The following is a 23,653-nucleotide window of genomic DNA, read 5'->3' on the forward strand; positions in this document are numbered from 1 at the left end:
ATCATTTTGCATATTCAAGTTCTGGCTCAGTTAATAGGGGAAACTTACGAGCACGAGCACGGGTACGAGTATGAGCCACAGTTTACTTTGCCATCAGTTTTACATTGCAGCTTGAATCAGAGTTACTCGTTGCACTACGTTTATTTGCATTTGAAATGCACTTCTGCCGGCTCTCAATTTATTTAACATTTAATGATATTTTTGTTCGCCAGCACTTAACTTCTGATAAGCCATAAAAGTTCTGTCGCCGACAGCCCATGGGAGTACACATCGTAATCTTCGTCTTTCGAGAGCTTTTCAAAATGCATTGATTTCATATTTTTTTGCACTAAGTTGTCTTTCCGTACTTATCTAATGGCCCTGTTTTCTTGTGTTCTGGTGCCCGGACTAATGTGCAGAATTTGAAATTTGCTCTTAGCAGTTTGGGGAAATGTTCAATTTAGTTTTCCCTGTCAATACGTATCGACCCAAATAAGTACATACTCGTTTATTAAAAGCCTCACTTCGGGGCTTTTTGAATAAATGTCTGCTTTAGAGTTTGTCAAAGCACCTTTCAGTGCGACTTAAGTTTCAATTCATGAAACTAAATCAATCGTAAGGTATTAATTCAAATTGAATATTCAGCAGAGGATTATGAAGACTTGAAGAAGCACTCTGACGAACAGTAACAATGCATTCAAGCTAGAATCTAGTTTGACCTAATAAGGAAAGATGGCATGTAATATGTAAGCATTAATTTCTGCTCTCTGCATATCCGGTAAATCGCTGTTGAATGGTTGAACAAATCACGCATACGCAACGATGGCCATCAGCCATGTTGGGGACTCGTAATTAAATGTCGTAACGCACAAAAATATCAGCTTTCAATACACTCCCTCGTGCACACGGACAAATTGGGTTTTTATTCGGTCCAGTACCAAGAGAATAGCAGTACGAGTACGGGAACAATAGCAGAAACTGCAGCTGGCAGCAAGTAAATATTTATGAAATTTTCCCAACAAACAAAATCTAACTAAGGCAAATAAATGCCTGGAGGCATAACCGTATTATAAAGTGCAATCGGAGCCTTTACGCACACACACGCCATGAATAGAACGGGGGTGGGGTTGGAGAAAGATACGGATAGAGGAAGACACGTGCTGCCCCAGAGGACAATGTGACCGATATGCAAAAGTTCCGACCACAGCAACGACAAAGTTGAACCGAAGGATGTGATGACATTGTCCTTAGACAGTTACCTGTGATATTTTGTGAAATGCCCAAGGAAAACAGAGACCCGGCCTGCGACAGCTCCAATATTCAGTGGCGATTGGGTTGGAAAGGACCGGAGCTGGGCAAGAGAGAGGGTCGGCTCGAATCATCTGCACATACTCGTATAAACAGGATTATGTGTCTCGGGGGGGTTATGTAAGTAAGCTTCCGTTGTAAATTGATTTTGTAGCAAGCCGGACACACTGTGGGAAAATGAAAAGGATTTTATCCACTTATTGTTGCATGGGGCGGCCAGCACGGCCCGGCCACTACCTGAAACTGAAACTACAAGTCTCCGACCGGACCGATTCGTTTGCGCAAAAGCTGAATATCAGACGAGTATGCTGCTCCATAGCTGGACCATAGTTGACTCGAGGGAAGCTGCTGCGGAAAAGTGCCTCGATTGAAGGATATACTTATTTGGGAGAATGCGAAAATATTTTTAATTTTGGCATAGCTCTGATTTGATTGTGTCTGAGTCTGGGGCCAATCGGAACCGAGGGCAAGCTTTTGTGGATTCCATGCTTTCCCTGTGCATTTTCCTTCTTTCCTTTTTTTGGTACATTCTGCGGACCTCAGACAATTTTTCGATTTGTTCGTTTGACATCTGCTAGATGGCTGAAAGACGGGTTGTCTCCATTTCTCTGTATCTCGGTCTTCCTCCATCTCCATCTGTACCCTTCGGTCTGAGTCGCTGTCTATGCTTTTGATATTGATGTCCTTTGAAGTGTTTTCAATTAGTTTGCATTTCGCTTGTCGCTGTGCCTTCCCAGCCATCCTGTGCTTTATTTCTGTGTAGTCGAGGACAGCCGGCTGGGGACATATTAATAAAAGAACGAATACTAAAGGAATGCTCTGCTGGCATGTCCTGTGCCCCACCAGATGACCGTCTGTTCAATTAGCAGTCTACTCTGGCTAAGTCGTGTCCGCCCAGGACTTGTCAGCTTTGCCTTTGCCCCAAATGAGTTTCAAAGGCAAAAGGGGAGGAAGCTGCAGCTTCAGCAACTAAAGGACCCTGCCTGGACATGTGTCCCCAATTGGCGCTCAGTCGGATTAGCTGCTTTCTGCCATCTCGATCTCCCTTGCGCCTGCCTGGCTGCCCGCCTGCATCCTTCTCCATGTATATTTCGCATACGAAAACTGTGAACAGGTGGCAGGTGACAAACATTTACGTAACCTGCTCTTCTTTTCGCCTTTCAGAGGGCCATAAATATTTGCGCTGGCTAATTCAGTGAGCATCTGTGTCGGGCTGATCTTTGCCATTGTTGCTGCATAAATTTAGTGAGTCGTGAATGGGCTCTGACCTCTCTCGAGGCCCGCTCTCCTCTCCTCTCCACCCGGCCGTCAACATAATTTACTTGGACTTCCGCTTTGGCTCACTCTCCCCTACTGTACATATTTTATGCCTTTTATCATAATTTATGCGTTGATACTGCAAATGCATAAAATTAAATTCAATTCGAACGCACACACATGCTCCACCCCCCAAGCCCTTTCTATTGCATCTATTGTGTTTGCCGGACACACAGACTGCTCAATGCATTCAAATTTGATTTAATGTAATGCCCACTCCGGTCACGCCCCTTTTACTGACCCTAGTCGAGCTGGACTGGACGGCACTGTACCATTTTTAGCTTAGTGCAAATGACGGCACACAATTTACATAAATTGCGTTTAATGTATGTACGCTGGATATGGAGTTGGATATGAATATTCCGGTCAGAAACGGCAATGCAAAATGAGCTCGTACGTGGCTGATTGGATAATTGCCGGTAATCAGCACCAAACGGTTATCCAACCGATACGAAATTCGGCCAGTTCGAATACAATAAATAAAATGTAGCTAATGCATATTTTCAAATGAGATAAATTACATTTATATGGTATCTGCATGAATAACTCTAATGATATTTTGTTCGGAAATGACTTTAAAATGTTGAACTTGACTTCGTATTATGGTAGTATGGTAAGAGTCCCTTGAATAAAAAAATTTTTTAAGTATCCTTTGGTCGCTCTCTTACCATATATATATCTTTTAATGTCTTTATATCCCAACAAAAACGGAATTATTTAATTAAGTAGCGAGCATCTCTCCCTATTTCGCTTCTAGTTCTATTTTTCCTCCCTTTGGCCGTCATTCCTCTGCTGCCCATTTTATTGAATTCGTTCGTGCAATAAAAATTTATTTGCAGCTTCCCCCACGCCTTGACTTACCAATCCAATCCTGCTCGGTCCACGTAGACTGGACGGATGACTATAAAGAACTTGCAGAATGAGAAAAAGGAAATCGTGGAATGAGGATGAAAGCTGATGATTTTATCACAGCCAGCAGTTTTTCAGCTTGATCTGTGGCAATGGTCTTTTATTCAATTTGCGCGCCTCATTCAAATTGTTTGCAATGGAAAAGAAAGAATGAAAGAAACGGAAAAGTTTTGACCGCCTTTTGAACTTTTTGGCCTGGCAGCCGATGTGTTATTGAGTCGGTAAATCGCCAGGCAGTAGCCGGTAGCCAGTAGCCAGTAAAACCCCAAGAGCCAGCTGCTTTAATTTTAATTTAAACGGAGTCGATAAATGTGGGCCCAAAAAAGCTGAGCAAAGCACACAACGAGGCGCCACGGGGCGCATAAAGCGCGGCATTAATTTGACAGGCAACGTCTGGATGCAGGCATGTGTGCGAGGGCGAAAGGGGTGAGAAACTGTTGCTCTGGGGCACAAAAAAAGAAAAAATCTCATGAGTAACTTAACGCTTCGTGAGGCATCAGCGTGGGGGAAGCAAGTGATTTCTGATTCCCCAAAGATGGCCACAGGCTCAAGTCGAGAAGATGGCTTTGCCAGCGAAATTTGATATTGAAAAGCGCTTTTGGATTTTCCTTTCAGTTGACAGCACAAAATTTACGTTTATTTTATCAGAATCACACAATTCCGGCATGGCTCTCATCTACTATGATCGCAGCATCAATAGTCCCCTCGAACTCATCCTAGCTGGGCTCCGCGAGAGTTCCCAGGCCACCTCCTTGCAGGAACTGGGTGCCTTTGTTGCCACCAAGACCAGCTTTCCCGCCGAAGTCTGCTACAAGATCATACGAGAGGCCCTCAAGGAGGGCATGGCATGCAAGACCATAGGACAAGTGGGCGAGCTCTACTACGCCGTGCCGCCCAAGCCTCGCCGGCTCCCGGCACGGTCCAAACCAAAGCCGGCGGCGGACTGCGATAATTAATTCATAATGCGCAGAGTATCCGCTCAAGTGGGCCAGAAGTGCAGAGCAAACACTTTATTAAAATTAAAATTTATCTAAATTGCGACAGCCAGCTATTCTCTCCGCAAAGTACTTAAACAACTTCGTCGGGTTTGTCGGTCTGTCTGACAATGACGAAAGGGTGGCTTCCACAAAGACTGAGACTGCATCCCTCTTGTGGCACTCACTCCTTTGGTCTGCCTGCCAGTCAGCAGCGTCTTGTGTATTTCAAACGTCAGTCTTGCCGTTGAGACGCGTGGAAATTGAAAGCTCCACTTTCTTTGTCTCAGCCAGGTGCAAAACTCCCAGAGATGCATGTGCCCATGGGGAAGCTAGGGCGGGATCTTTACATTTTCAATGTGTCACTTTGATTTATTATTTTCGACAGTCCTCCCCACAGACACCCACTTGCCGTGCGCTTAGGGAGCACACTCTGCCCCAGTGGAGTCATGGGAGCATAAGCATCCGCAGCCGCATCCGCATCTCCAACCACATCCGTGTGTAACTGTGTGCGGTTGGCCAGGGAGGACGCAACTCGTGCACAATTTTTCATTTCCTTTGCATTTTTTACACGCCCCTGCCACTTTCCGTTCTTATCTCATTTATTTATTTTACAATTAGACAAAGTGAAGTGCACTTCCAGAGAGCCGGAGAGAACAGCTGCAGTTGCCCTGGCCGGGGTTGCAATAGCACAGCACAGCACAGCCATCTGCATGTCCGCGTCCATGTCCATGTCCTGTGATGGCAGCACGCCAGCAAGACTGCTCGGATGGGATGGCCTGGCCTTGTGGCTACTTTAAATCAAAAGCTTATGGTTGAAAATGCTTAAAATTAACATTAAGGCCTAAGTATGCCATTGGCATGGGCATAGGCTCAGGCGCACAGATACGAGATACTTTCCTGGCGTGGTTGAGCAGGCAGGAAAGCAATAATCATAAAAGTAGCCCGCATGCTCGGTCGCCCTGCCTCTGCTTCGGCTCCCCAATTTCACCCACCTTTGGCTCAAAGTTTTCACATCGACAGAGAATGTTGCGCCGCCAAAAACGAAACAAATGGCAAATGGCCTGGTAGAAGAAACACTTAAGCACAAGGTAAGTGAAAACTCAAATAAAAAAGGAAAAAAATACCAAAAAGAAAGCAAGGAACAGAATACGAAAGTCAATATTCCGACAATAAGATACCCTGATCAGATTTTCTTTATACAAAACCAGACTTACATCCACATTCTCCTACAGGATGTATTTGTATTAAAAAGTACGGAAATATGCACATAGTCCTTTGGGCTTGTCTTCGACTTTTCCTTTGGGTCCGCTCTCCGAACAACAATCTACTCAAACAATATACCCTTCTACTCCACGAGCACGGGGTATGTATAGAAAGAGGAAAACTTTTACAATGCGCAAGCGGAGACTCAATGCTGCCGTGGATGCCCCAACTCGCTTGAAGGCCAGCTATTTTCGGCCAGCTGACAGTAGCGGAAACTCCAGGCTCATCGGATTCAATATCCCGTCAGTAGAGGCTTACTTTAAAGCAACTTTACCGAGCTGCACTGGGCTGCTGTGCTACTTTAATTCCGATTTCTCTGGTTGGTTGTTGTCTCTGACGCTCTACTTGCTGCGCCTCGGGGCTGTGCAATGGTTTATTATTGTGGCGTCAGCTCTTTGAAGTGCTTTGGCCAGCATAAATTGTGATTGCAAAGGGCCGACGGGGAATGGCTTGACACTTATTACTGCCTGGCTGGGGCTGGACTTGATGCTGTTTCAACAGTAGGGATGGTGTTGTGTGGTGTATAAAGTCTGGTTCGTTACCATCAAGGATCAGCCGTTTGGCAGTTCGATTTTGAAGCTGTGTATGTCTAATTGCGATTTCAGGTTCACTGGTAGCATCTCGACTTTAAGTCTCCAGCTATGTGACCCAAAACCCAAAACAAGAGGCGACGACTCTCTGAACATCTGAACAGCAGCAAAAAAAAGAGAAGCCAAGCTCTACGGCAAGCTGCAAGTTTTCATTGCATTAGCCTGGTCGGGCAAAGTTGAAATGTCAACGCAAAGTCACACAGATACACACAAGCACCAAGGCAGAGATTCATCGAGACACCCAGACACCCACTGACCATCCGGAGTCGAAAAATTTTTGAAATGCGACCCAATTTTGTCGTATCGCAACATGGCAGAGTTCGACACATTTCCGCACATAGCCAAAGAAGGTGGTACGGTCGGGTGTGCTGGCTGACATTTTGTCGAGCTATGCATTTTGGACATGTGCATGTCAGTGCATTCTCTCGTTCTCCTCACCCCTTCTAGTGGCCCAGTTAAGCCATCCACCCATCCAGACATCCAGCGCTCACCGTCAGTTCAATTTATGTCACACGGGCACACTCACACAGCACACACACCACACATATCCACACACCATACACACACCCACACTCGTGTGTTTGGTCTTGCTAATTAACAAACGTTTGGTCTAATTCCGAGCCTTGGCCGCTTTTCGGCGTTCAGGCGACTAATTACACTGTGACTAACGTAATCAAGTGAGATGACAGGTCAGTTCATCAGCGGAGGGTAAATCGCTTTATTTAATTTCCGACTCAATATGTAAATAGTACTTAACAATTGAAAAGGTAAACGTGGGACAACACACACAAAAAATAAAACACAAAACCCGCTAAAATGATTTTGTTTAATTGCAATGCCACAATTCGTTGATTTTATGGCTGTTTAAAATGTTTTTGCCATCGTTTCTCCCCCCTGGGTATTTGAGTCGTACTGATTTCCATTTCAATATTTATTAACAAGCATTCCAGCAAAGAGTTATCCGCGTTACAATGAATCGAGTACCATAAATATAATTTGAAATTATTTCAATGGCCAATAGGAAACTCTGTGGCCAAGAGGCCAATGAATCCGCATGAGTGTAAGGCCAAAAATATGATGGAAAAAATTCAAATAATTGCAGCGTTTAAACGAACATCAGTATAAATTATGCACATTTAATGTAATGAATATTTTGCTGCCTACTGCCCTGTCCTCATATTGAGGCTGGCTTTATGTAGGTGGGCCACAAAACTATTAAATTAAATCATTCACTAATGAGTGCGAAAAATGTTCATTTGTGGGCTCTTCTTTAGCCGGGCCATGACTCTTTTCAGGTAATTTCTTATTTGCTTTCGGGGGAAGCTTGGTTGGCAGCTCTTCATAAGCATTAATTCCGGTAATTAATGTGTATTGGCAGATAATTAATCAGCTCCTTGAATAGGTAATTAGCAAAGTGTGTACTAATTCGCCGATTGTCCTGGCCCACTGCCACGAATTGCCATATATCAATGCGGATTATGCTGTTCCGGATAATTCCAATAACAAATCGCATAAACTGAACCCGTTTCGGAAAATAGGTATACGAGTATCGCTCCAGAAAACCTGGAAATGTGTTTGTGCAACAACCAAAGCCAAAAAACCTCAAAAAGCAATTAGCAAATAAAGCAGAGACAGGCCCTCTCTTTGGCACAGCGTGAGCCGAAAACAAATAAGCAACAAAAACCAAAACAAAACAAAGCAAAATCTAAAAACGAAGGAAAAAACACAACAACAGAAACAAAGGCAACTTGGAGTCAAATACAAAATGAAAGGACATTAAACATGAACGAGCATTGGTGGGACAAAGTAAACGGCAGGATTAAAACGGCTCTTTCACTCGCTCCGGTTCGCCCTCTGTACATTTCCATGACCACACACACACAGATACAGATACAGATACAGATACACACTGGCACAGACAATTGTGGGCAGACAGACAGAGAGGCATGGGCATGCCACCAAACGCTTCCCCAATTGGATTCAGCCTCAATGCCGCCACTTAAGCAGCGCTACGTGAGCAAGGAGACACACACGCAAATAACTGCGGGGGCAGCTTTTAATTATCTCGTTATTTTTTAATTTCCAGCATTTCACTGATTTCATTTCGAGCACATTGAGCGCGCCAGGCGGTCGCCCCCGAGATGAGGTCTTTCCCGTCACCGCCTTACAAACCCGCCCGAACGCTGAGTATGCAGAAGCGAAGGAGGAGGACCTTGAGATGCAACTAATTCGCAGCTCGCTTAATTCTGCTCCGGCTGCTGTCTTTGGGGGTCTGGGCCAGGTCCAGGCCAGGACAAGCCGGGGACAGGTATAATTTGTTAACGCTCTAATGGCCCGGCCACTTTGAATGGCTTTTAAAGCCCCACAAAGGCGAGGCGAGGCACACTGTAAAGTGAGCTGAAAAACAATTAAGGCAGCCGGCTGCCCGCTGCCTCGCTGCCCCGCCGACCTGTCGACCCATCAACCCTCCACATTAACATCAAATTAGTTTGTGGATTAACACGTTTTTCACATGCCGGTGGCCGAAGAAGGTATGGGACCGTTGGGATTGTGTGTGTGTGTGTGTCCCAAGCAAGTGAGGCGCCCAAGCTTCATTACGCATACGCGACGATGGCTGGTGCGGCGGGGAGTGGAGTGGAACGGGATCTTAGCTCTTTAGTTTGGCCCCATACCATACCGTGTGCAGTGAGGCATGTGAAAGGCTTGCATATACTAATTATACTCCTGGCTTGCTCTTATTTTCGGGGGCATAGTTAAAAATACTTTAAGGTTTATTATTAAAAAGTGCCACAACTATATTAAGAGTTTTGTCCTTCCATCGCATACTTTCTGCTTATTGGGGATTGCCAGTGTAGCAGCTCAGAGCACTGCTGAACGGGGCGGTGGGGGGGGGGGGGGGGGGGGGGGGGGGGGGGATAGGAGTGGTTTCAGATCCGGCAACGCAACGAGATATTTAAATACAAGTTTTTTGTTCGACCTGGCAAAGTTTGCAGCTACAAAATAGGCTTCATTGCTCTTTTGTCATGCCCGGCTAGCTGGCAGCATATATCTTGGAGCTAAAATCAGTGCCACAATGAGCATATTGTATGGCTAAAAAATTTAATGCTTACGTGCCTGAAATATCCAGCAAGGCACAAAGGAAGCGATTGCAATATATGGATGGACTGGAGCATGTGAGGCGCATCGCATCGACTATGCCGGCAAAGTTCATAAATAAAGCGTCCGAAAACCTCGGCTTGCCTTGGCTTGGGGATTGGTTTAAAATAAAAGTTTCTTGCCGCTGCAACAAAAACGAAAAAGCTGCCTCGCAAATGCTACACTATAAAGAAAATCGTTTACTGATTTACTCGGTGTGGTCTTCTGTGGAGCGTTGCTCCAACTAATAAAAGTTTTCGCTGTTCGACGGCGTTCATGTTGGTGTGCCACACCCATACACCCGATTCGATTGCTGGTCATCGGTGGAAACGTTTGCTGTTGTGGCTTTTCAGCAACTTCAACGCACGTCCTGCGGAGGGGGGGCGTCAAAAAAAAGACCTTAATCTGCCCGGCACTTTAATAATGAGATTTATATTGAAGAGAAATTGATTGCCTCTATGGGAGTCATTAAATGGACTAAGAAATATATCCAACGACGAGAGACTTCTTTCCAAACTGGGAATCGTTAAAATATATTCCTAACAGAATTACGTTCAGGAACCTTTAATGTTGCTCTGAAACTCTGTGGCATTTCTACTATCCTTGTAATATGGTCACGCCAAGCTGTACTGTAACAGATTTTCTTCTGCTCTTCTTTGAAAACACATTTTCATGAATGGAATGCTTTGTTTTATTCCATTTTAGTAATAATTTCGCCAAAATATTTAAATTTTCGAAAGTATTTTAACGCGCCATCTAGCGGAGCTAAGTAACATGCTCCACTGCTTGGAGAATTGTAGATGCAGTGATGCCATACTGACATAAAAGGTACAGTTTTCAAGCAGTGCACTGCTAATAAGCAGTGCTTCGGTTAAGTTTAATTTAAATTTTTTAATGCGCCTAAGAAATGCTTTTACTTTACTCTAATAAAACGGAAATTGTTGAACATAAAAGCTATCTATTTTTATTGGAGTTTAAATATTTTAGGGTTACAAAAGAGCATATGGCATCAGCTAATGAAAGTGTAATTCGTATTTAGAGCCCGCGGGACTAGAAAATAAAACAAAAATTAAAGACTGTTCTACATTTCCACATAAGTTGGAATGGTCATTACGCCGTAGTTGTTCTTGCGGGCTGAGATCAGGATATATGTAGCATTCGTTGCCCTAATTGGTGGACAAGGAATTCTTCACCAGGCAGTAGTCCGCGCCCTTGATGGTGCCAAAGCCCACTGCCAGAACGGCTTGATCCAGACCATCCACATCGTTTATTGCTGTACTTTTATTAGATGATTGTTGTTATTTAAATATGTTAGTTCAGCTAGACCTTTTTATTTCCATTGAGAATTGGCTAAAGCTGTCAGCATGACCAGGATCTGTTAGGATGTTAGCACCGTAGCTATAGCAAAGCCGACTCAAAACGGCTCATGAGTTCAGGCCGGTGGATATGTCCTGTAAAGCAGAATGAAACCACACCAAACCGATCAGAAAATGTGTAGCTTATGGCAAAGACTATACAATACCAAGATGTCGCATGAGCGACCAAAAAGCTGTTCTATGGCGGGTCCTAACATAAGGACCCAAAAGGCACGAGGGAGCGCGCGGGGTTTCAATTCCCTTTTCGAATGTACTTCGTCTCTACCACGACCCCGCTGCCCATCGGTTTCGTCTGTTCGGCAACAGCACCGTCGAAGCGGTGGTCGCGGATCGCCGATGTCTTTGGAGCGGCACAGTGGGACCTTTGGCCGTCTCAGCTTGCTAAATTAGTTAGTTAGTCAATAAATATTTGCACACTGAAAAAATGTTAAACTTTGAGTGCTTATATCTCCTTAACTAAAACTATCTTGAAAATTCGATTGGAAAATTCTCTATTAGATGCGTACATTAAATTTATCTAAAGCACTCATACAATTTTTTGACTATTTCGGCTGAGTCCCCACTGTGCCGCGCCAAAGACATCAGCGACCACGCTGCCCTACGGTTTCGGCACGCAGGCACTGACATGCTTTCAGTGCGCTTGTGTGTGAAGCTAAAAGCCGTATATGCTGCGGGCGAAACCGGTTTATGGCCGTGCCGACCTAGGACATACACACATATACACAACTACAAGCATATTTCTGGGTTGGCTCGAGTTCGTGCTGACCGAGGCATTGACGAAGCCGAGTGGCACTTCGGAGGCGAAGGTAGCGTAAAAGAGAATTGAAGTACTAGCCCCGCGCGCCCGTACCAAGAAGCGTCAAACGAAAATTGAAAAAGCATTTGTTCCTCATGCGACATCTTGGTATTGTATAGTCTTTGCTTATGGTCAATGGGATAAGTTCACAACAGCATACATACGTCGCAATACATTATTAGTTGAGACTTGTATTCAGTAAAGATTGCAATCATTAAACTGTATCTGTGTTGTGAGCCATATTTGATTGAATTGTTATGCAAGGGGTGAAGTGAGTTCACACCCTGCCGCCGGGTGTGGCAGGTCGGTCTGAGCTGCCTGTCACACAAGTCTGTCCGGTCCCGGGTTCGATTCCCGGTGGAGGCTGCGTAGTTCAAGTATATTTTTATTTATATTTTATTTATATTTTATATTTAAATACAAAAATAAATATTAACTTCAAACCGCCGAAATCATGGAGGAACAGGGTGGAAGTCAGGATAGCAAGGACAAAACTTGTGATAGACTCGCAAGTGCAGGGTGCGTATATTCATACGAGTACCTACGATTCGAACACTAAACAGTTGCATATGCCCAAGGAATAAATTATGAGGGTCCAAGGCGCTCTCAAGAAGGATAGTCGATTGCGCGTGGCAAAATTCCGCCATTAATGCAAAATACACAGAAAAAAGGAAATGTATCATGTAGGGGAGATCAAGTCACCAGCGATTGATTCGCTGAAGACCGAGGAAATGGCCGAGCTGCTGAACCTTCTGGACAGCTACTACGACCCCAGCGAAGCGACCATCAAGCCGAAATCCAAGCGCTCTGGCAATGGCAATGGCAATGCCACTCGTCGTCGCAATCGGGCCAAAGGTGCAGCATCGTCGAAAAATGGAGCCATCGGCGCTGGTGGCGACAATTCCGTGCCGGACTCCGCCAACAAGTCGGGCGGACGTCCTCGTCGCAAACGCAATAACATTCAGAACAACATTCTGGGACCCCAGAACACTGAGAAACGCTCGCCAAATGCGGTAATGGTGACATCGACCCCGAAGCCCATAAAGCCGCCAAAGACGTTTGCCAGAATCTAAAGCTACAGTGCAACCACCACATAAACAGACACTGACAGCCCATTAAATAGAAGACAAGGACGAAGAATGGAACTTAGTTTTCCCTTTCAAGGCCAAACCCAACCCTGCCGCTACGTTCGTACCGTATGCTTCGACCAGGGCATGGATGAATACCAATATTTCAAGGCTGAGTATTTGCTCCTAATCAAAGGCTGAATTTTTAATTAAACAAATAATAATATGGACTCCAAGAGTCCAGCAACCAGAGGCATAGCCTTTGGCAAATCGCGGGAAAGGCTTTATAAATATTTTAAAATGACAAGGTACAATTGAATCAGATTCTTCCTCAGGACAGGAAGGGTGAGCCGTGAAGAGTTAAGAAAATAACAGACTATGACCGAGTTTTGTGGGTCTATGGGAGGGCACGGAAGGTGTTCGGTAATTTTTTAATCATTTGCGCAAGTAAGCAAAACGAGTGAGCCGGGGGTTGGAAGACGGCACTCAAGACGCAACTGCCAAGGTGCGGGGGTTCTATGGTGCGGTGGTTCTAAGGTGCGCTGGTTCTATGGTGCGGAGGTTCTATGGTGCGGAGGTTCTAAGGTGCGGAGGTTCTAGTGTGCCATGGTGCGCACAAAAAAAATACGTCAGCCGACAGCGCAGCCGCAGCTGTTGTCTCTCTGTCTCTCTCTCTTTGCTTTTGCAAGGTAGCAGAAAAGGGTGGGTTTTGTATTATGTATTTATGCACATATGTATATTATGTACATATGACAAATATATTATATGTCTAATCAAATTATTCATTATATTTAAAAAAAAACACACAGATTTTCGGTGAAAAATTATACATATATGTATACCCCACATATGCATATGTTTGTGCGACTTTTGTCAGAATTAGATTAGTTAAGCAGGGACCGTGTTTTATTAAATATTTAATTAATTTATATATACATATGTATATACATATATCGTGCAGGACCGTGGGATCGCAAATGCTGGGATTTACTCTGTGTGGTCTTCTGTGGAGCGTTGCTCCAACTAATACAAGTTTTCGCTGTTCGACGGCGTTGATGTTGGTGTGCCACACCCATACACCCGATTCGATTGCTGGTCATCGGTGGAAACGTTTGCTGTTGTGGCTTTTCAGCAACTTCAACGCACGTCCTGCGGAGGGGGGGCGTCAAAAAAAGACCTTAATCTGCCCGGCACTTTAATAATGAGATTTATATTGAAGAGAAATTGATTGCCTCTATGGGAGTAATTAAATGGACTAAGAAATATATCCAACGACGAGAGACTTCTTTCCAAACTGGGAATCGTTAAAATATATTCCTAACAGAATTACGTTCAGGAACCTTTAATGTTGCTCTGAAACTCTGTGGCATTTCTACTGTCCTTGTAATAGGGTCACGCCAAGCTGTACTGTAACAGATTTTCTTCTGCTCTTCTTTGAAAACACATTTTCATGAATGGAATGCTTTGTTTTATTCCATTTTAGTACTAATTTCGCAAAAATAATTAAATTTTCGAAAGTATTTTAACGCGCTATCTAGCGGAGCTAAGTAACATGCTGCACTGCTTGGATAATTGTAGATGCAGTGATGCCATACTGACAAAAAAGGTACAGTTTTCAAGCAGTGAACTGCTAATAAGCAGTGCTTCGGTTAAGTTTAATTAAAATTTTTAAATGCGCCTAAGAAATGCTTTTACTTTACTCTAATAAAACGGAAATTGTTGAACATAAAAGCTATCTATTTTTATTGAAGTTTAAATATTTTAGGGTTACAAAAGAGCATATGGCATCAGCTAATGAAAGTGTAATTCGTATTTAGAGCCCGCGGGACTAGAAAATAAAACAAAAATTAAAGACTGTTCTACATTTCCACATAAGTTGGAATGGTCATTACGCCGTAGTTGTTCTTGCAGGCTGAGATCAGGATATATGTAGCATTCGTTGCCCTAATTGGTGGACAAGGAATTCTTCACCAGGCAGTAGTCCGCGCCCTTGATGGTGCCAAAGCCCACTGCCAGAACGGCTTGATCCAGACCATCCACATCGTTTATTGCTGTACTTTTATTAGATGATTGTTGTTATTTAAATATGTTAGTTCAGCTAGACCTTTTTATTTCCATTGAGAATTGGCTAAAGCTGTCAGCATGACCAGGATCTGTTAGGATGTTAGCACCGTAGTTATAGCAAAGCCGACTCAAAACGGCTCATGAGTTCAGGCCGGTGGATATGTCCTGTAAAGCAGAATGAAACCACACCAAACCGATCAGGAAATGTGTAGCTTATGGCAAAGACTATACAATACCAAGATGTCGCATGAGCGACCAAAAAGCTGTTCTATGGCGGGTCCTAACATAAGGACCCAAAAGGCACGAGGGAGCGCGCGGGGTTTCAATTCCCTTTTCGCCTGTACTTCGTCTCTACCACGACCCCGCTGCCCATCGGTTTCGTCTGTTCGGCAACAGCACCGTCGAAGCGGTGGTCGCGGATCGCCGATGTCTTTGGAGCGGCACAGTGGGACCTTTGGCCGTCTCAGCTTGCTAAATTAGTTAGTTAGTCAATAAATATTTGCACACTGAAAAAATGTTAAACTTTGAGTGCTTATATCTCCTTAACTAAAACTATCTTGAAAATTCGATTGGAAAATTCTCTATTAGATGCGTACATTAAATTTATCTAAAGCACTCATACAATTTTTTGACTATTTCGGCTGAGTCCCCACTGTGCCGCGCCAAAGACATCAGCGACCACGCTGCCCTACGGTTTCGGCACGCAGGCACTGACATGCTTTCAGTGCGCTTGTGTGTGAAGCTAAAAGCCGTATATGCTGCGGGCGAAACCGGTTTATGGCCGTGCCGACCTAGGACATACACACATATACACAACTACAAGCATATTTCTGGGTTGGCTCGAGCTCGTGCTGACCGAGGCATTGACGAAGCCGAGTGGCACTTCGGTGGCGAAGGTAGCGTAAAAGAGAATTGAAGTACTAGCCCCGCGCGCCCGTACCAAGAAGCGTCAAACGAAAATTGAAAAAGCATTTGTTCCTCATGCGACATCTTGGTATTGTAAAGTCTTTGCTTATGGTCAATGGGATAAGTTCACAACAGCATACATACGTCGCAATACATTATTAGTTGAGACTTGTATTCAGTAAAGATTGCAATCATTAAACTGTATCTGTGTTGTGAGCCATATTTGATTGAATTGTTATACAAGGGGTGAAGTGAGTTCACACCCTGCCGCCGGGTGTGGCAGATCGGTCTGAGCTGCCTGTCACACAAGTCTGTCCGGTCCCGGGTTCGATTCCCGGTGGAGGCTGCGTAGTTCAAGTAGAAAGTGATTATGAGGGTCCAAGGCGCTCTCAAGAAGGATAGTCGATTGCGCGTGGCAAAATTCCGCCATTAATGCAAAATACACAGAAAAAAGGAAATGTATCATGTAGGGGAGATCAAGTCACCAGCGATTGATTCGCTGAAGACCGAGGAAATGGCCGAGCTGCTGAACCTTCTGGACAGCTACTACGACCCCAGCAAAGCGACCATCAAGCCGAAATCCAAGCGCTCTGGCAATGGCAATGGCAATGCCACTCGTCGTCGCAATCGGGCCAAAGGTGCAGCATCGTCGAAAAATGGAGCCATCGGCGCTGGTGGCGACAATTCCGTGCCGGACTCCGCCAACAAGTCGGGCGGACGTCCTCGTCGCAAACGCAATAACATTCAGAACAACATTCTGGGACCCCAGAACACTGAGAAACGCTCGCCAAATGCGGTAATGGTGACATCGACCCCGAAGCCCATAAAGCCGCCAAAGACGTTTGCCAGAATCTAAAGCTACAGTGCAACCACCACATAAACAGACACTGACAGCCCATTAAATAGAAGACAAGGACGAAGAATGGAACTTAGTTTTCCCTTTCAAGGCCAAACCCAACCCTGCCGCTACGTTCGTACTGTATGCTTCGACCAGGGCATGGATGAATATCAATATTTCAAGGCTGAGTATTTGCTCCTAATCAAAGGCTGAATTTTTAATTAAACAAATAATAATATGGACTCCAAGAGTCCAGAAACTAGAGGCATAGCCTTTGGCAAATCGCGGGAAAGACTTTATAAATATTTTAAAATGACAAGGTACAATTTAATCAGATTCTTCCTCAGGACAGGAAGAGTGAGCCGTGAAGAGTAAAGAAAATAACAGACTATGACCGAGTTTTGTGGGTCTATGGGAGGCCCGATGAAGGTGTTCGGTAATGTTTTCATCATTTGCGCAAGTAAGCAAAACGAGTGAGCCGGGGGTTGGAAGACGGCACTCAAGACGCAACTGCCAAGGTGCGGGGGTTCTATGGTGCGGTGGTTCTAAGGTGCGCTGGTTCTATGGTGCGGAGGTTCTAAGGTGCGGAGGTTCTAGTGTGCCATGGTGCGCATGGTGCTGACTCCATGCGCACTAAGCTTAGTAGAGTAGATGTGTTCAATTAAAAAAAAAAAAATTAAAAAAATAGCAATCGGCAGCGCCGCCATTTGCGAAAATGACTTCAAAGCAGCGCAGTCGCGCCGCAGCAGGTCTGCCTTGCAAGAGTGAGAGAGATATATCGGCTGTCGCTGCATGTGTGTGATTTTGCGTGCGCCTGCTTCTGTGTACAAAAAAAATACGTCAGCCGACAGCGCAGCCGCAGCTGTTGTCTCTATGTCTCTCTCTCTCTGCTTTTGCAAGGTAGCAGAAAAGGGTGGGTTTTGTATTATGTATTTATGCACATATGTATATTATGTACATATGACAAATATATTATATGTATAATCAAATTATTCATTATATTTAAAAAAAACACAGATTTTCGGTGAAAAATTATACATATATGTATATCCCACATATGCATATGTTTGTGCGACTTTTGTCAGAATTAGATTAGTTAAGCAGGGACCGTGTTTTATTAAATATTTAATTAATTTATATATACATATGTATATACATATATCGTGCAGGACCGTGGGATCGCAAATGCTGGGATTTTCTCTGTGTGGTCTTCTGTGGAGCGTTGCTCCAACTAATACAAGTTTTCGCTGTTCGACGGCGTTGATGTTGGTGTGCCACACCCATACACCCGATTCGATTGCTGGTCATCGGTGGAAACGTTTGCTGTTGTGGCTTTACAGCAACTTCAACGCACGTCCTGCGGAGGGGGGGCGTCAAAAAAGACCTTAATCTGCCCGTCACTTTAATAATGAGATTTATATTGAAGAGAAATTGATTGCCTCTATGGGAGTCATTAAATGGACTAAGAAATATATCCAACGACGAGAGACTTCTTTCCAAACTGGGAATCGTTAAAATATATTCCTAACAGAATTACGTTCAGGAACCTTTAATGTTGCTCTGAAACTCTGTGGCATTTCTACTGTCCTTGTAATAGGGTCACGCCAAGCTGTACTGTAACAGATTTTCTTCTGCTCTTCTTTGAAAACACATTTTCATGAATGGAATGCTTTGTTTTATTCCATTTTAGTACTAATTTCGCAAAAATAATTAAATTTTCGAAAGTATTTTAACGCGCTATCTAGCGGAGCTAAGTAACATGCTGCAATGCTTGGATAATTGTAGATGCAGTGATGCCATACTGACAAAAAAGGTACAGTTTTCAAGCAGTGAACTGCTAATAAGCAGTGCTTCGGTTAAGTTTAATTAAAATTTTTAAATGCGCCTAAGAAATGCTTTTACTTTACTCTAATAAAACGGAAATTGTTGAACATAAAAGCTATCTATTTTTATTGGAGTTTAAATATTTTAGGGTTACAAAAGAGCATATGGCATCAGCTAATGAAAGTGTAATTCGTATTTAGAGCCCGCGGGACTAGAAAATAAAACAAAAATTAAAGACTTGGCAATGGCAATGCCACTCGTCGTCGCAATCGGGCCAAAGGTGCAGCATCGTCGAAAAATGGAGCCATCGGCGCTGGTGGCGACAATTCCGTGCCGGACTCCGCCAACAAGTCGGGCGGACGTCCTCGTCGCAAACGCAATAACATTCAGAACAACATTCTGGGACCCCAGAACACTGAGAAACGCTCGCCAAATGCGGTAACATCGACCCCGAAGCCCATAAAGCCGCCAAAGACGTTTGCCAGAATCTAAAGCTACAGTGCAACCACCACATAAACAGACACTGACAGCCCATTAAATAGAAGACAAGGACGAAGAATGGAACTTAGTTTTCCCTTTCAAGGCCAAACCCAACCCTGCCGCTACGTTCGTACCGTATGCTTCGACCAGGGCATGGATGAATACCAATATTTCAAGGCTGAGTATTTGCTCCTAATCAAAGGCTGAATTTTTAATTAAACAAATAATAATATGGACTCCAAGAGTCCAGAAACTAGAGGCATAGCCTTTGGCAAATCGCGGGAAAGACTTTATAAATATTTTAAAATGACAAGGTACAATTTAATCAGATTCTTCCTCAGGACAGGAAGAGTGAGCCGTGAAGAGTAAAGAAAATAACAGACTATGACCGAGTTTTGTGGGTCTATGGGAGGCCCGATGAAGGTGTTCGGTAATGTTTTAATCATTTGCGCAAGTAAGCAAAACGAGTTAGCCGGGGGTTGGAAGACGGCACTCAAGACGCAACCGCCAAGGTGCGGGGGTTCTATGGTGCGGTGGTTCTAAGGTGCGCTGGTTCTATGGTGCGGAGGTTCTAAGGTGCGGAGGTTCTAGTGTGCCATGGTGCGCATGGTGCTGACTCCATGCGCACTAAGCTTAGTAGAGTAGATGTGTTCAATTAAAAAAAAAAAATTAAGCCGCGTGGATTCGACTGTGCTCGCCTTTTTATAGCAATCGGCAGCGCCGCCATTTGCGAAATTGACTTCAAAGCAGCGCAGTCGCGCCGCCGCAGGTCTGCCTTGCAAGAGTGAGAGAGATATATCGGCTGTCGCTGCATGTGTGTGATTTTGCGTGCGCCTGCTTCTGTGTACAAAAAAAATACGTCAGCCGACAGCGCAGCCGCAGCTGTTGTCTCTCTGTCTCTCTCTCTCTGCTTTTGCAAGGTAGCAGAAAAGGGTGGGTTTTGTATTATGTATTTATGCACATATGTATATTATGTACATATGACAAATATATTATATGTATAATCAAATTATTCATTATATTTAAAAAAAACACAGATTTTCGGTGAAAAATTATACATATATGTATATCCCACATATGCATATGTTTGTGCGACTTTTGTCAGAATTAGATTAGTTAAGCAGGGACCGTGTTTTATTAAATATTTAATTAATTTATATATACATATGTATATACATATATCGTGCAGGACCGTGGGATCGCAAATGCTGGGATTTACTCTGTGTGGTCTTCTGTGGAGCGTTGCTCCAACTAATACTAGTTTTCGCTGTTCGACGGCGTTGATGTTGGTGTGCCACACCCATACATCCGATTCGATTGCTGGTCATCGGTGGAAACGTTTGCTGTTGTGGCTTTTCAGCAATTTCAACGCACGTCCTGCGGAGGGGGGGCGTCAAAAAAAAGACCTTAATCTGCCCGTCACTTTAATAATGAGATTTATATTGAAGAGAAATTGATTGCCTCTATGGGAGTCATTAAATGGACTTAGAAATATATCCAACGACGAGAGACTTCTTTCCAAGCTGGGAATCGTTAAAATATATTCCTAACAGAATTACGTTATATATGTATATTCTTGATCAGCATCAATAGCCGAGTCGATTGAGCTCTGTCTGTCTGTCTGTCCGTCCCCTTCAGCGCCTAGTGCTCAAAGACTATAAGAGCTAGAGCAACGACATTTTATATCCAGACTTCTGTAATATGTCACTGTTACAAGAATATTTCAAAACTTCGCCCCGCCCACTTCCGCCCCCACAAAGGACGAAAATCTGTGGCATCCACAATTTTAAAGATACGAGAAAACTAAAAACGCAGAACCATAGATAATGACCATATCTATCAGATCAGTACAGCGGCATGGATCTGTATCTCCTTTTTTCTTGGCAGTGAGCTCGGTCAGCCATGTTGGATCTGGCCGGGTCGCAGCTCAAGCCAAACACTTTCACTGAATTTTGCACTATTTTGTTAGCTATAATAAAACCCAGGATTTCACGAAGGGGGGCGGCGCATTGACGAACACTGCTACAAATTTTTCCTACAATCATTAAACTGTATCTGTGTTGTTAGCCATATTTGATTGAATTGTTATGCAAGGGCTGAAGTGAGTTCACAAGCGCGAGTTGGTCCAGGGACTAGGAAATCAAAGCAATATGTCATGATTTAGAACTACAGAAAAAGCATCTTCTTTTCATAGTTGTTAGAGAAACTTTTGCGCTGTTTGCATTTCCTGTTTGTACCAATCCAAATTCTACGAGTACTTCGTGTAACGGCTGCGCCAAAAAGAAAAGCAATTAAACTGGATAACTGACCAGAAGGAGATCCTGACATGTATGTTAATTTCGGTCAAAATCGGCCATTAATATACCCAAAAAATCATAAAAAATATGACAAACGCCTAATGTGTCACATTAACAAATAATGGGTATCACAATACAATATAAAATTACGGTTTTCTTCGTCATATACGAATAACGAATATTAAAGTAACGCAAATTTTGAGCTTTTTATACCCGATACTCAAAATGAGTATTGGGGTACATTAGATTTGTGGTGAAAGTCCAGAAGGAATCGTTTCCGACCCCATAAAGTATATGTGGAGATAATGTTTTTTATCCCCAATCGGCCGACTAATTATTTCGAATTAAATAAAACTCGGCGCAGAAATAAAATTACGATATGTTCTTTAATGCGTGACATCCAAATTGCAAGTGTGGCTTGCCTGCCCTTTACATTGCCGCTCCGATCGCTAAGCGCAGCTTCGCTCGGCCGACGTCGGTAGGCAGACGCAAAGCGGAGATAGCGAAGAGCGAGCTGGCAGAGAGCGTTTAGCAGGGCAAGCAAGCGCAAAGCTTTAACAAACAAGCGAGTGACATGCATATGTAGACATAAGTAACAAACAAAATAAACGGCTGAGGGCCAAGAATTAGGTGCTATTTGGCAAGCAGCAAATCGGCTGGGTTCTGCTCCGAACAGTATATATATGTGAAATTTAACTGCAATTATCCAAATTTAAAATGAAGGGAAGTTCCCAAAAACAAAATCCTAAGCAATTAGGTTCTAACGCTTGTAGATCGAATTATTCCTTGCATGAACCGTTTAGGGTCTTATGCTCGGATTATAATTCCCTCTACCATATTATATCCAACACTAATTCTCTACCTATTAATTCCACTGCAAAGGGGTAAGGGGAATTTCGTTGTGCTCTCCACAAGGGTGGGCGCGGTCCTTCATTCCAGCTGAGGACGACTTTTGATCCGTTCGTGTCGCGTGCGTGTGCATATGTGTAAGTGAAGTCTAATGGCCAAAAGTTTTGTTTCTCTCCGGTTCTGGAATTGTACTTGTACATGTCGTTTAGTTTCTTGCACGCTCTTTTAATATAAAAACAAATATCGTAGGTCTCAGAATAGACAAATAAAAAGAACACCACCCTTTTGCCGACGAGACAGTAGCCGGAATGATAGCGTGCTGGTCGACCTCTGAGGAAAACATCAGTCCTACTAACCGTTGTCCACTACAGCGTTTGGTTCGGCTACAAATTTTGGGTTGAATGAGGTGGAAAAGCCACGATTTCATTAATGCCAATCCTACTACTGTTCGTCGTCTACAAACCCTAATAATTCTGCAGAAGCCACCCAAATGTATTGTCGAGGCGTGATAATATTTTATATTTAAATACAAAAATAAATATTAACCTCAAACCGCCGAAATCATGGAAGAACAGGGTGGAAGTCAGGATAGCAAGGACAAAACTTGTGATAGACTCGCAAGTGCAGGGTGCGCACTGGTACTCGTATATTCTGAACCTTCTGGACAGCTACTACGACCCCAGCAAAGCGACCATCAAGCCGAAATCCAAGCGCTCTGGCAATGGCAATGGCAATGCCACTCGTCGTCGCAATCGGGCCAAAGGTGCAGCATCGTCGAAAAATGGAGCCATCGGCGCTGGTGGCGACAATTCCGTGCCGGACTCCGCCAACAAGTCGGGCGGACGTCCTCGTCGCAAACGCAATAACATTCAGAACAACATTCTGGGACCCCAGAACACTGAGAAACGCTCGCCAAATGCGGTAATGGTGACATCGACCCCGAAGCCCATAAAGCCGCCAAAGACGTTTGCCAGAATCTAAAGCTACAGTGCAACCACCACATAAACAGACACTGACAGCCCATTAAATAGAAGACAAGGACGAAGAATGGAACTTAGTTTTCCCTTTCAAGGCCAAACCCAACCCTGCCGCTACGTTCGTACCGTTTGCTTCGACCAGGGCATGGATGAATACCAATATTTCAAGGCTGAGTATTTGCTCCTAATCAAAGGCTGAATTTTTAATTAAACAAATAATAATATGGACTCCAAGAGTCCAGAAACTAGAGGCATAGCCTTTGGCAAATCGCGGGAAAGACTTTATAAATATTTTAAAATGACAAGGTACAATTTAATCAGATTCTTCCTCAGGACAGGAAGAGTGAGCCGTGAAGAGTAAAGAAAATAACAGACTATGACCGAGTTTTGTGGGTCTATGGGAGGCCCGATGAAGGTGTTCGGTAATGTTTTAATCATTTGCGCAAGTAAGCAAAACGAGTTAGCCGGGGGTTGGAAGACGGCACTCAAGACGCAACCGCCAAGGTGCGGGGGTTCTATGGTGCGGTGGTTCTATGGTGCGGAGGTTCTAAGGTGCGGAGGTTCTAGTGTGCCATTGGGCGCATGGTGCTGACTCCATGCGCACTAAGCTTAGTAGAGTAGATGTGTTCAATTAAAAAAAAAAAATTAAGCCGCGTGGATTCGACTGTGCTCGTCTTTTTATAGCAATCGGCAGCGCCGCC

The 23,653-nt window shown here is 44.0% G+C and overlaps 2 protein-coding genes across 2 annotated transcripts; both read left to right on the forward strand.

The window, feature by feature from the left end:
* The first annotated feature begins 4,096 nt into the window (after positions 1–4,096).
* Positions 4,097–4,554, forward strand: LOC108154603. Its single transcript, XM_017284920.2, has one exon. The coding sequence runs from the start codon at positions 4,179–4,181 to the stop codon at positions 4,467–4,469; it is 291 nt and encodes a 96-aa protein (XP_017140409.1). The 5' UTR covers positions 4,097–4,178; the 3' UTR covers positions 4,470–4,554.
* An 11,412-nt stretch (positions 4,555–15,966) lies between these two features.
* On the forward strand, positions 15,967–16,640 carry LOC117187390 (maternal protein exuperantia-2-like). The gene is made up of 2 exons (XM_033389971.1): positions 15,967–16,302; positions 16,480–16,640. Exons 1-2 carry the CDS (start codon positions 16,145–16,147, stop codon positions 16,541–16,543), a joined length of 222 nt encoding a protein of 73 aa, XP_033245862.1. The 5' UTR covers positions 15,967–16,144; the 3' UTR covers positions 16,544–16,640.
* The last annotated feature ends 7,013 nt before the right edge of the window (positions 16,641–23,653 follow it).

This window comes from Drosophila miranda, chromosome 2 (assembly GCF_003369915.1).
Source record: "Drosophila miranda strain MSH22 chromosome 2, D.miranda_PacBio2.1, whole genome shotgun sequence".
Taxonomy (NCBI): Eukaryota; Metazoa; Arthropoda; class Insecta; order Diptera; family Drosophilidae; genus Drosophila; species Drosophila miranda.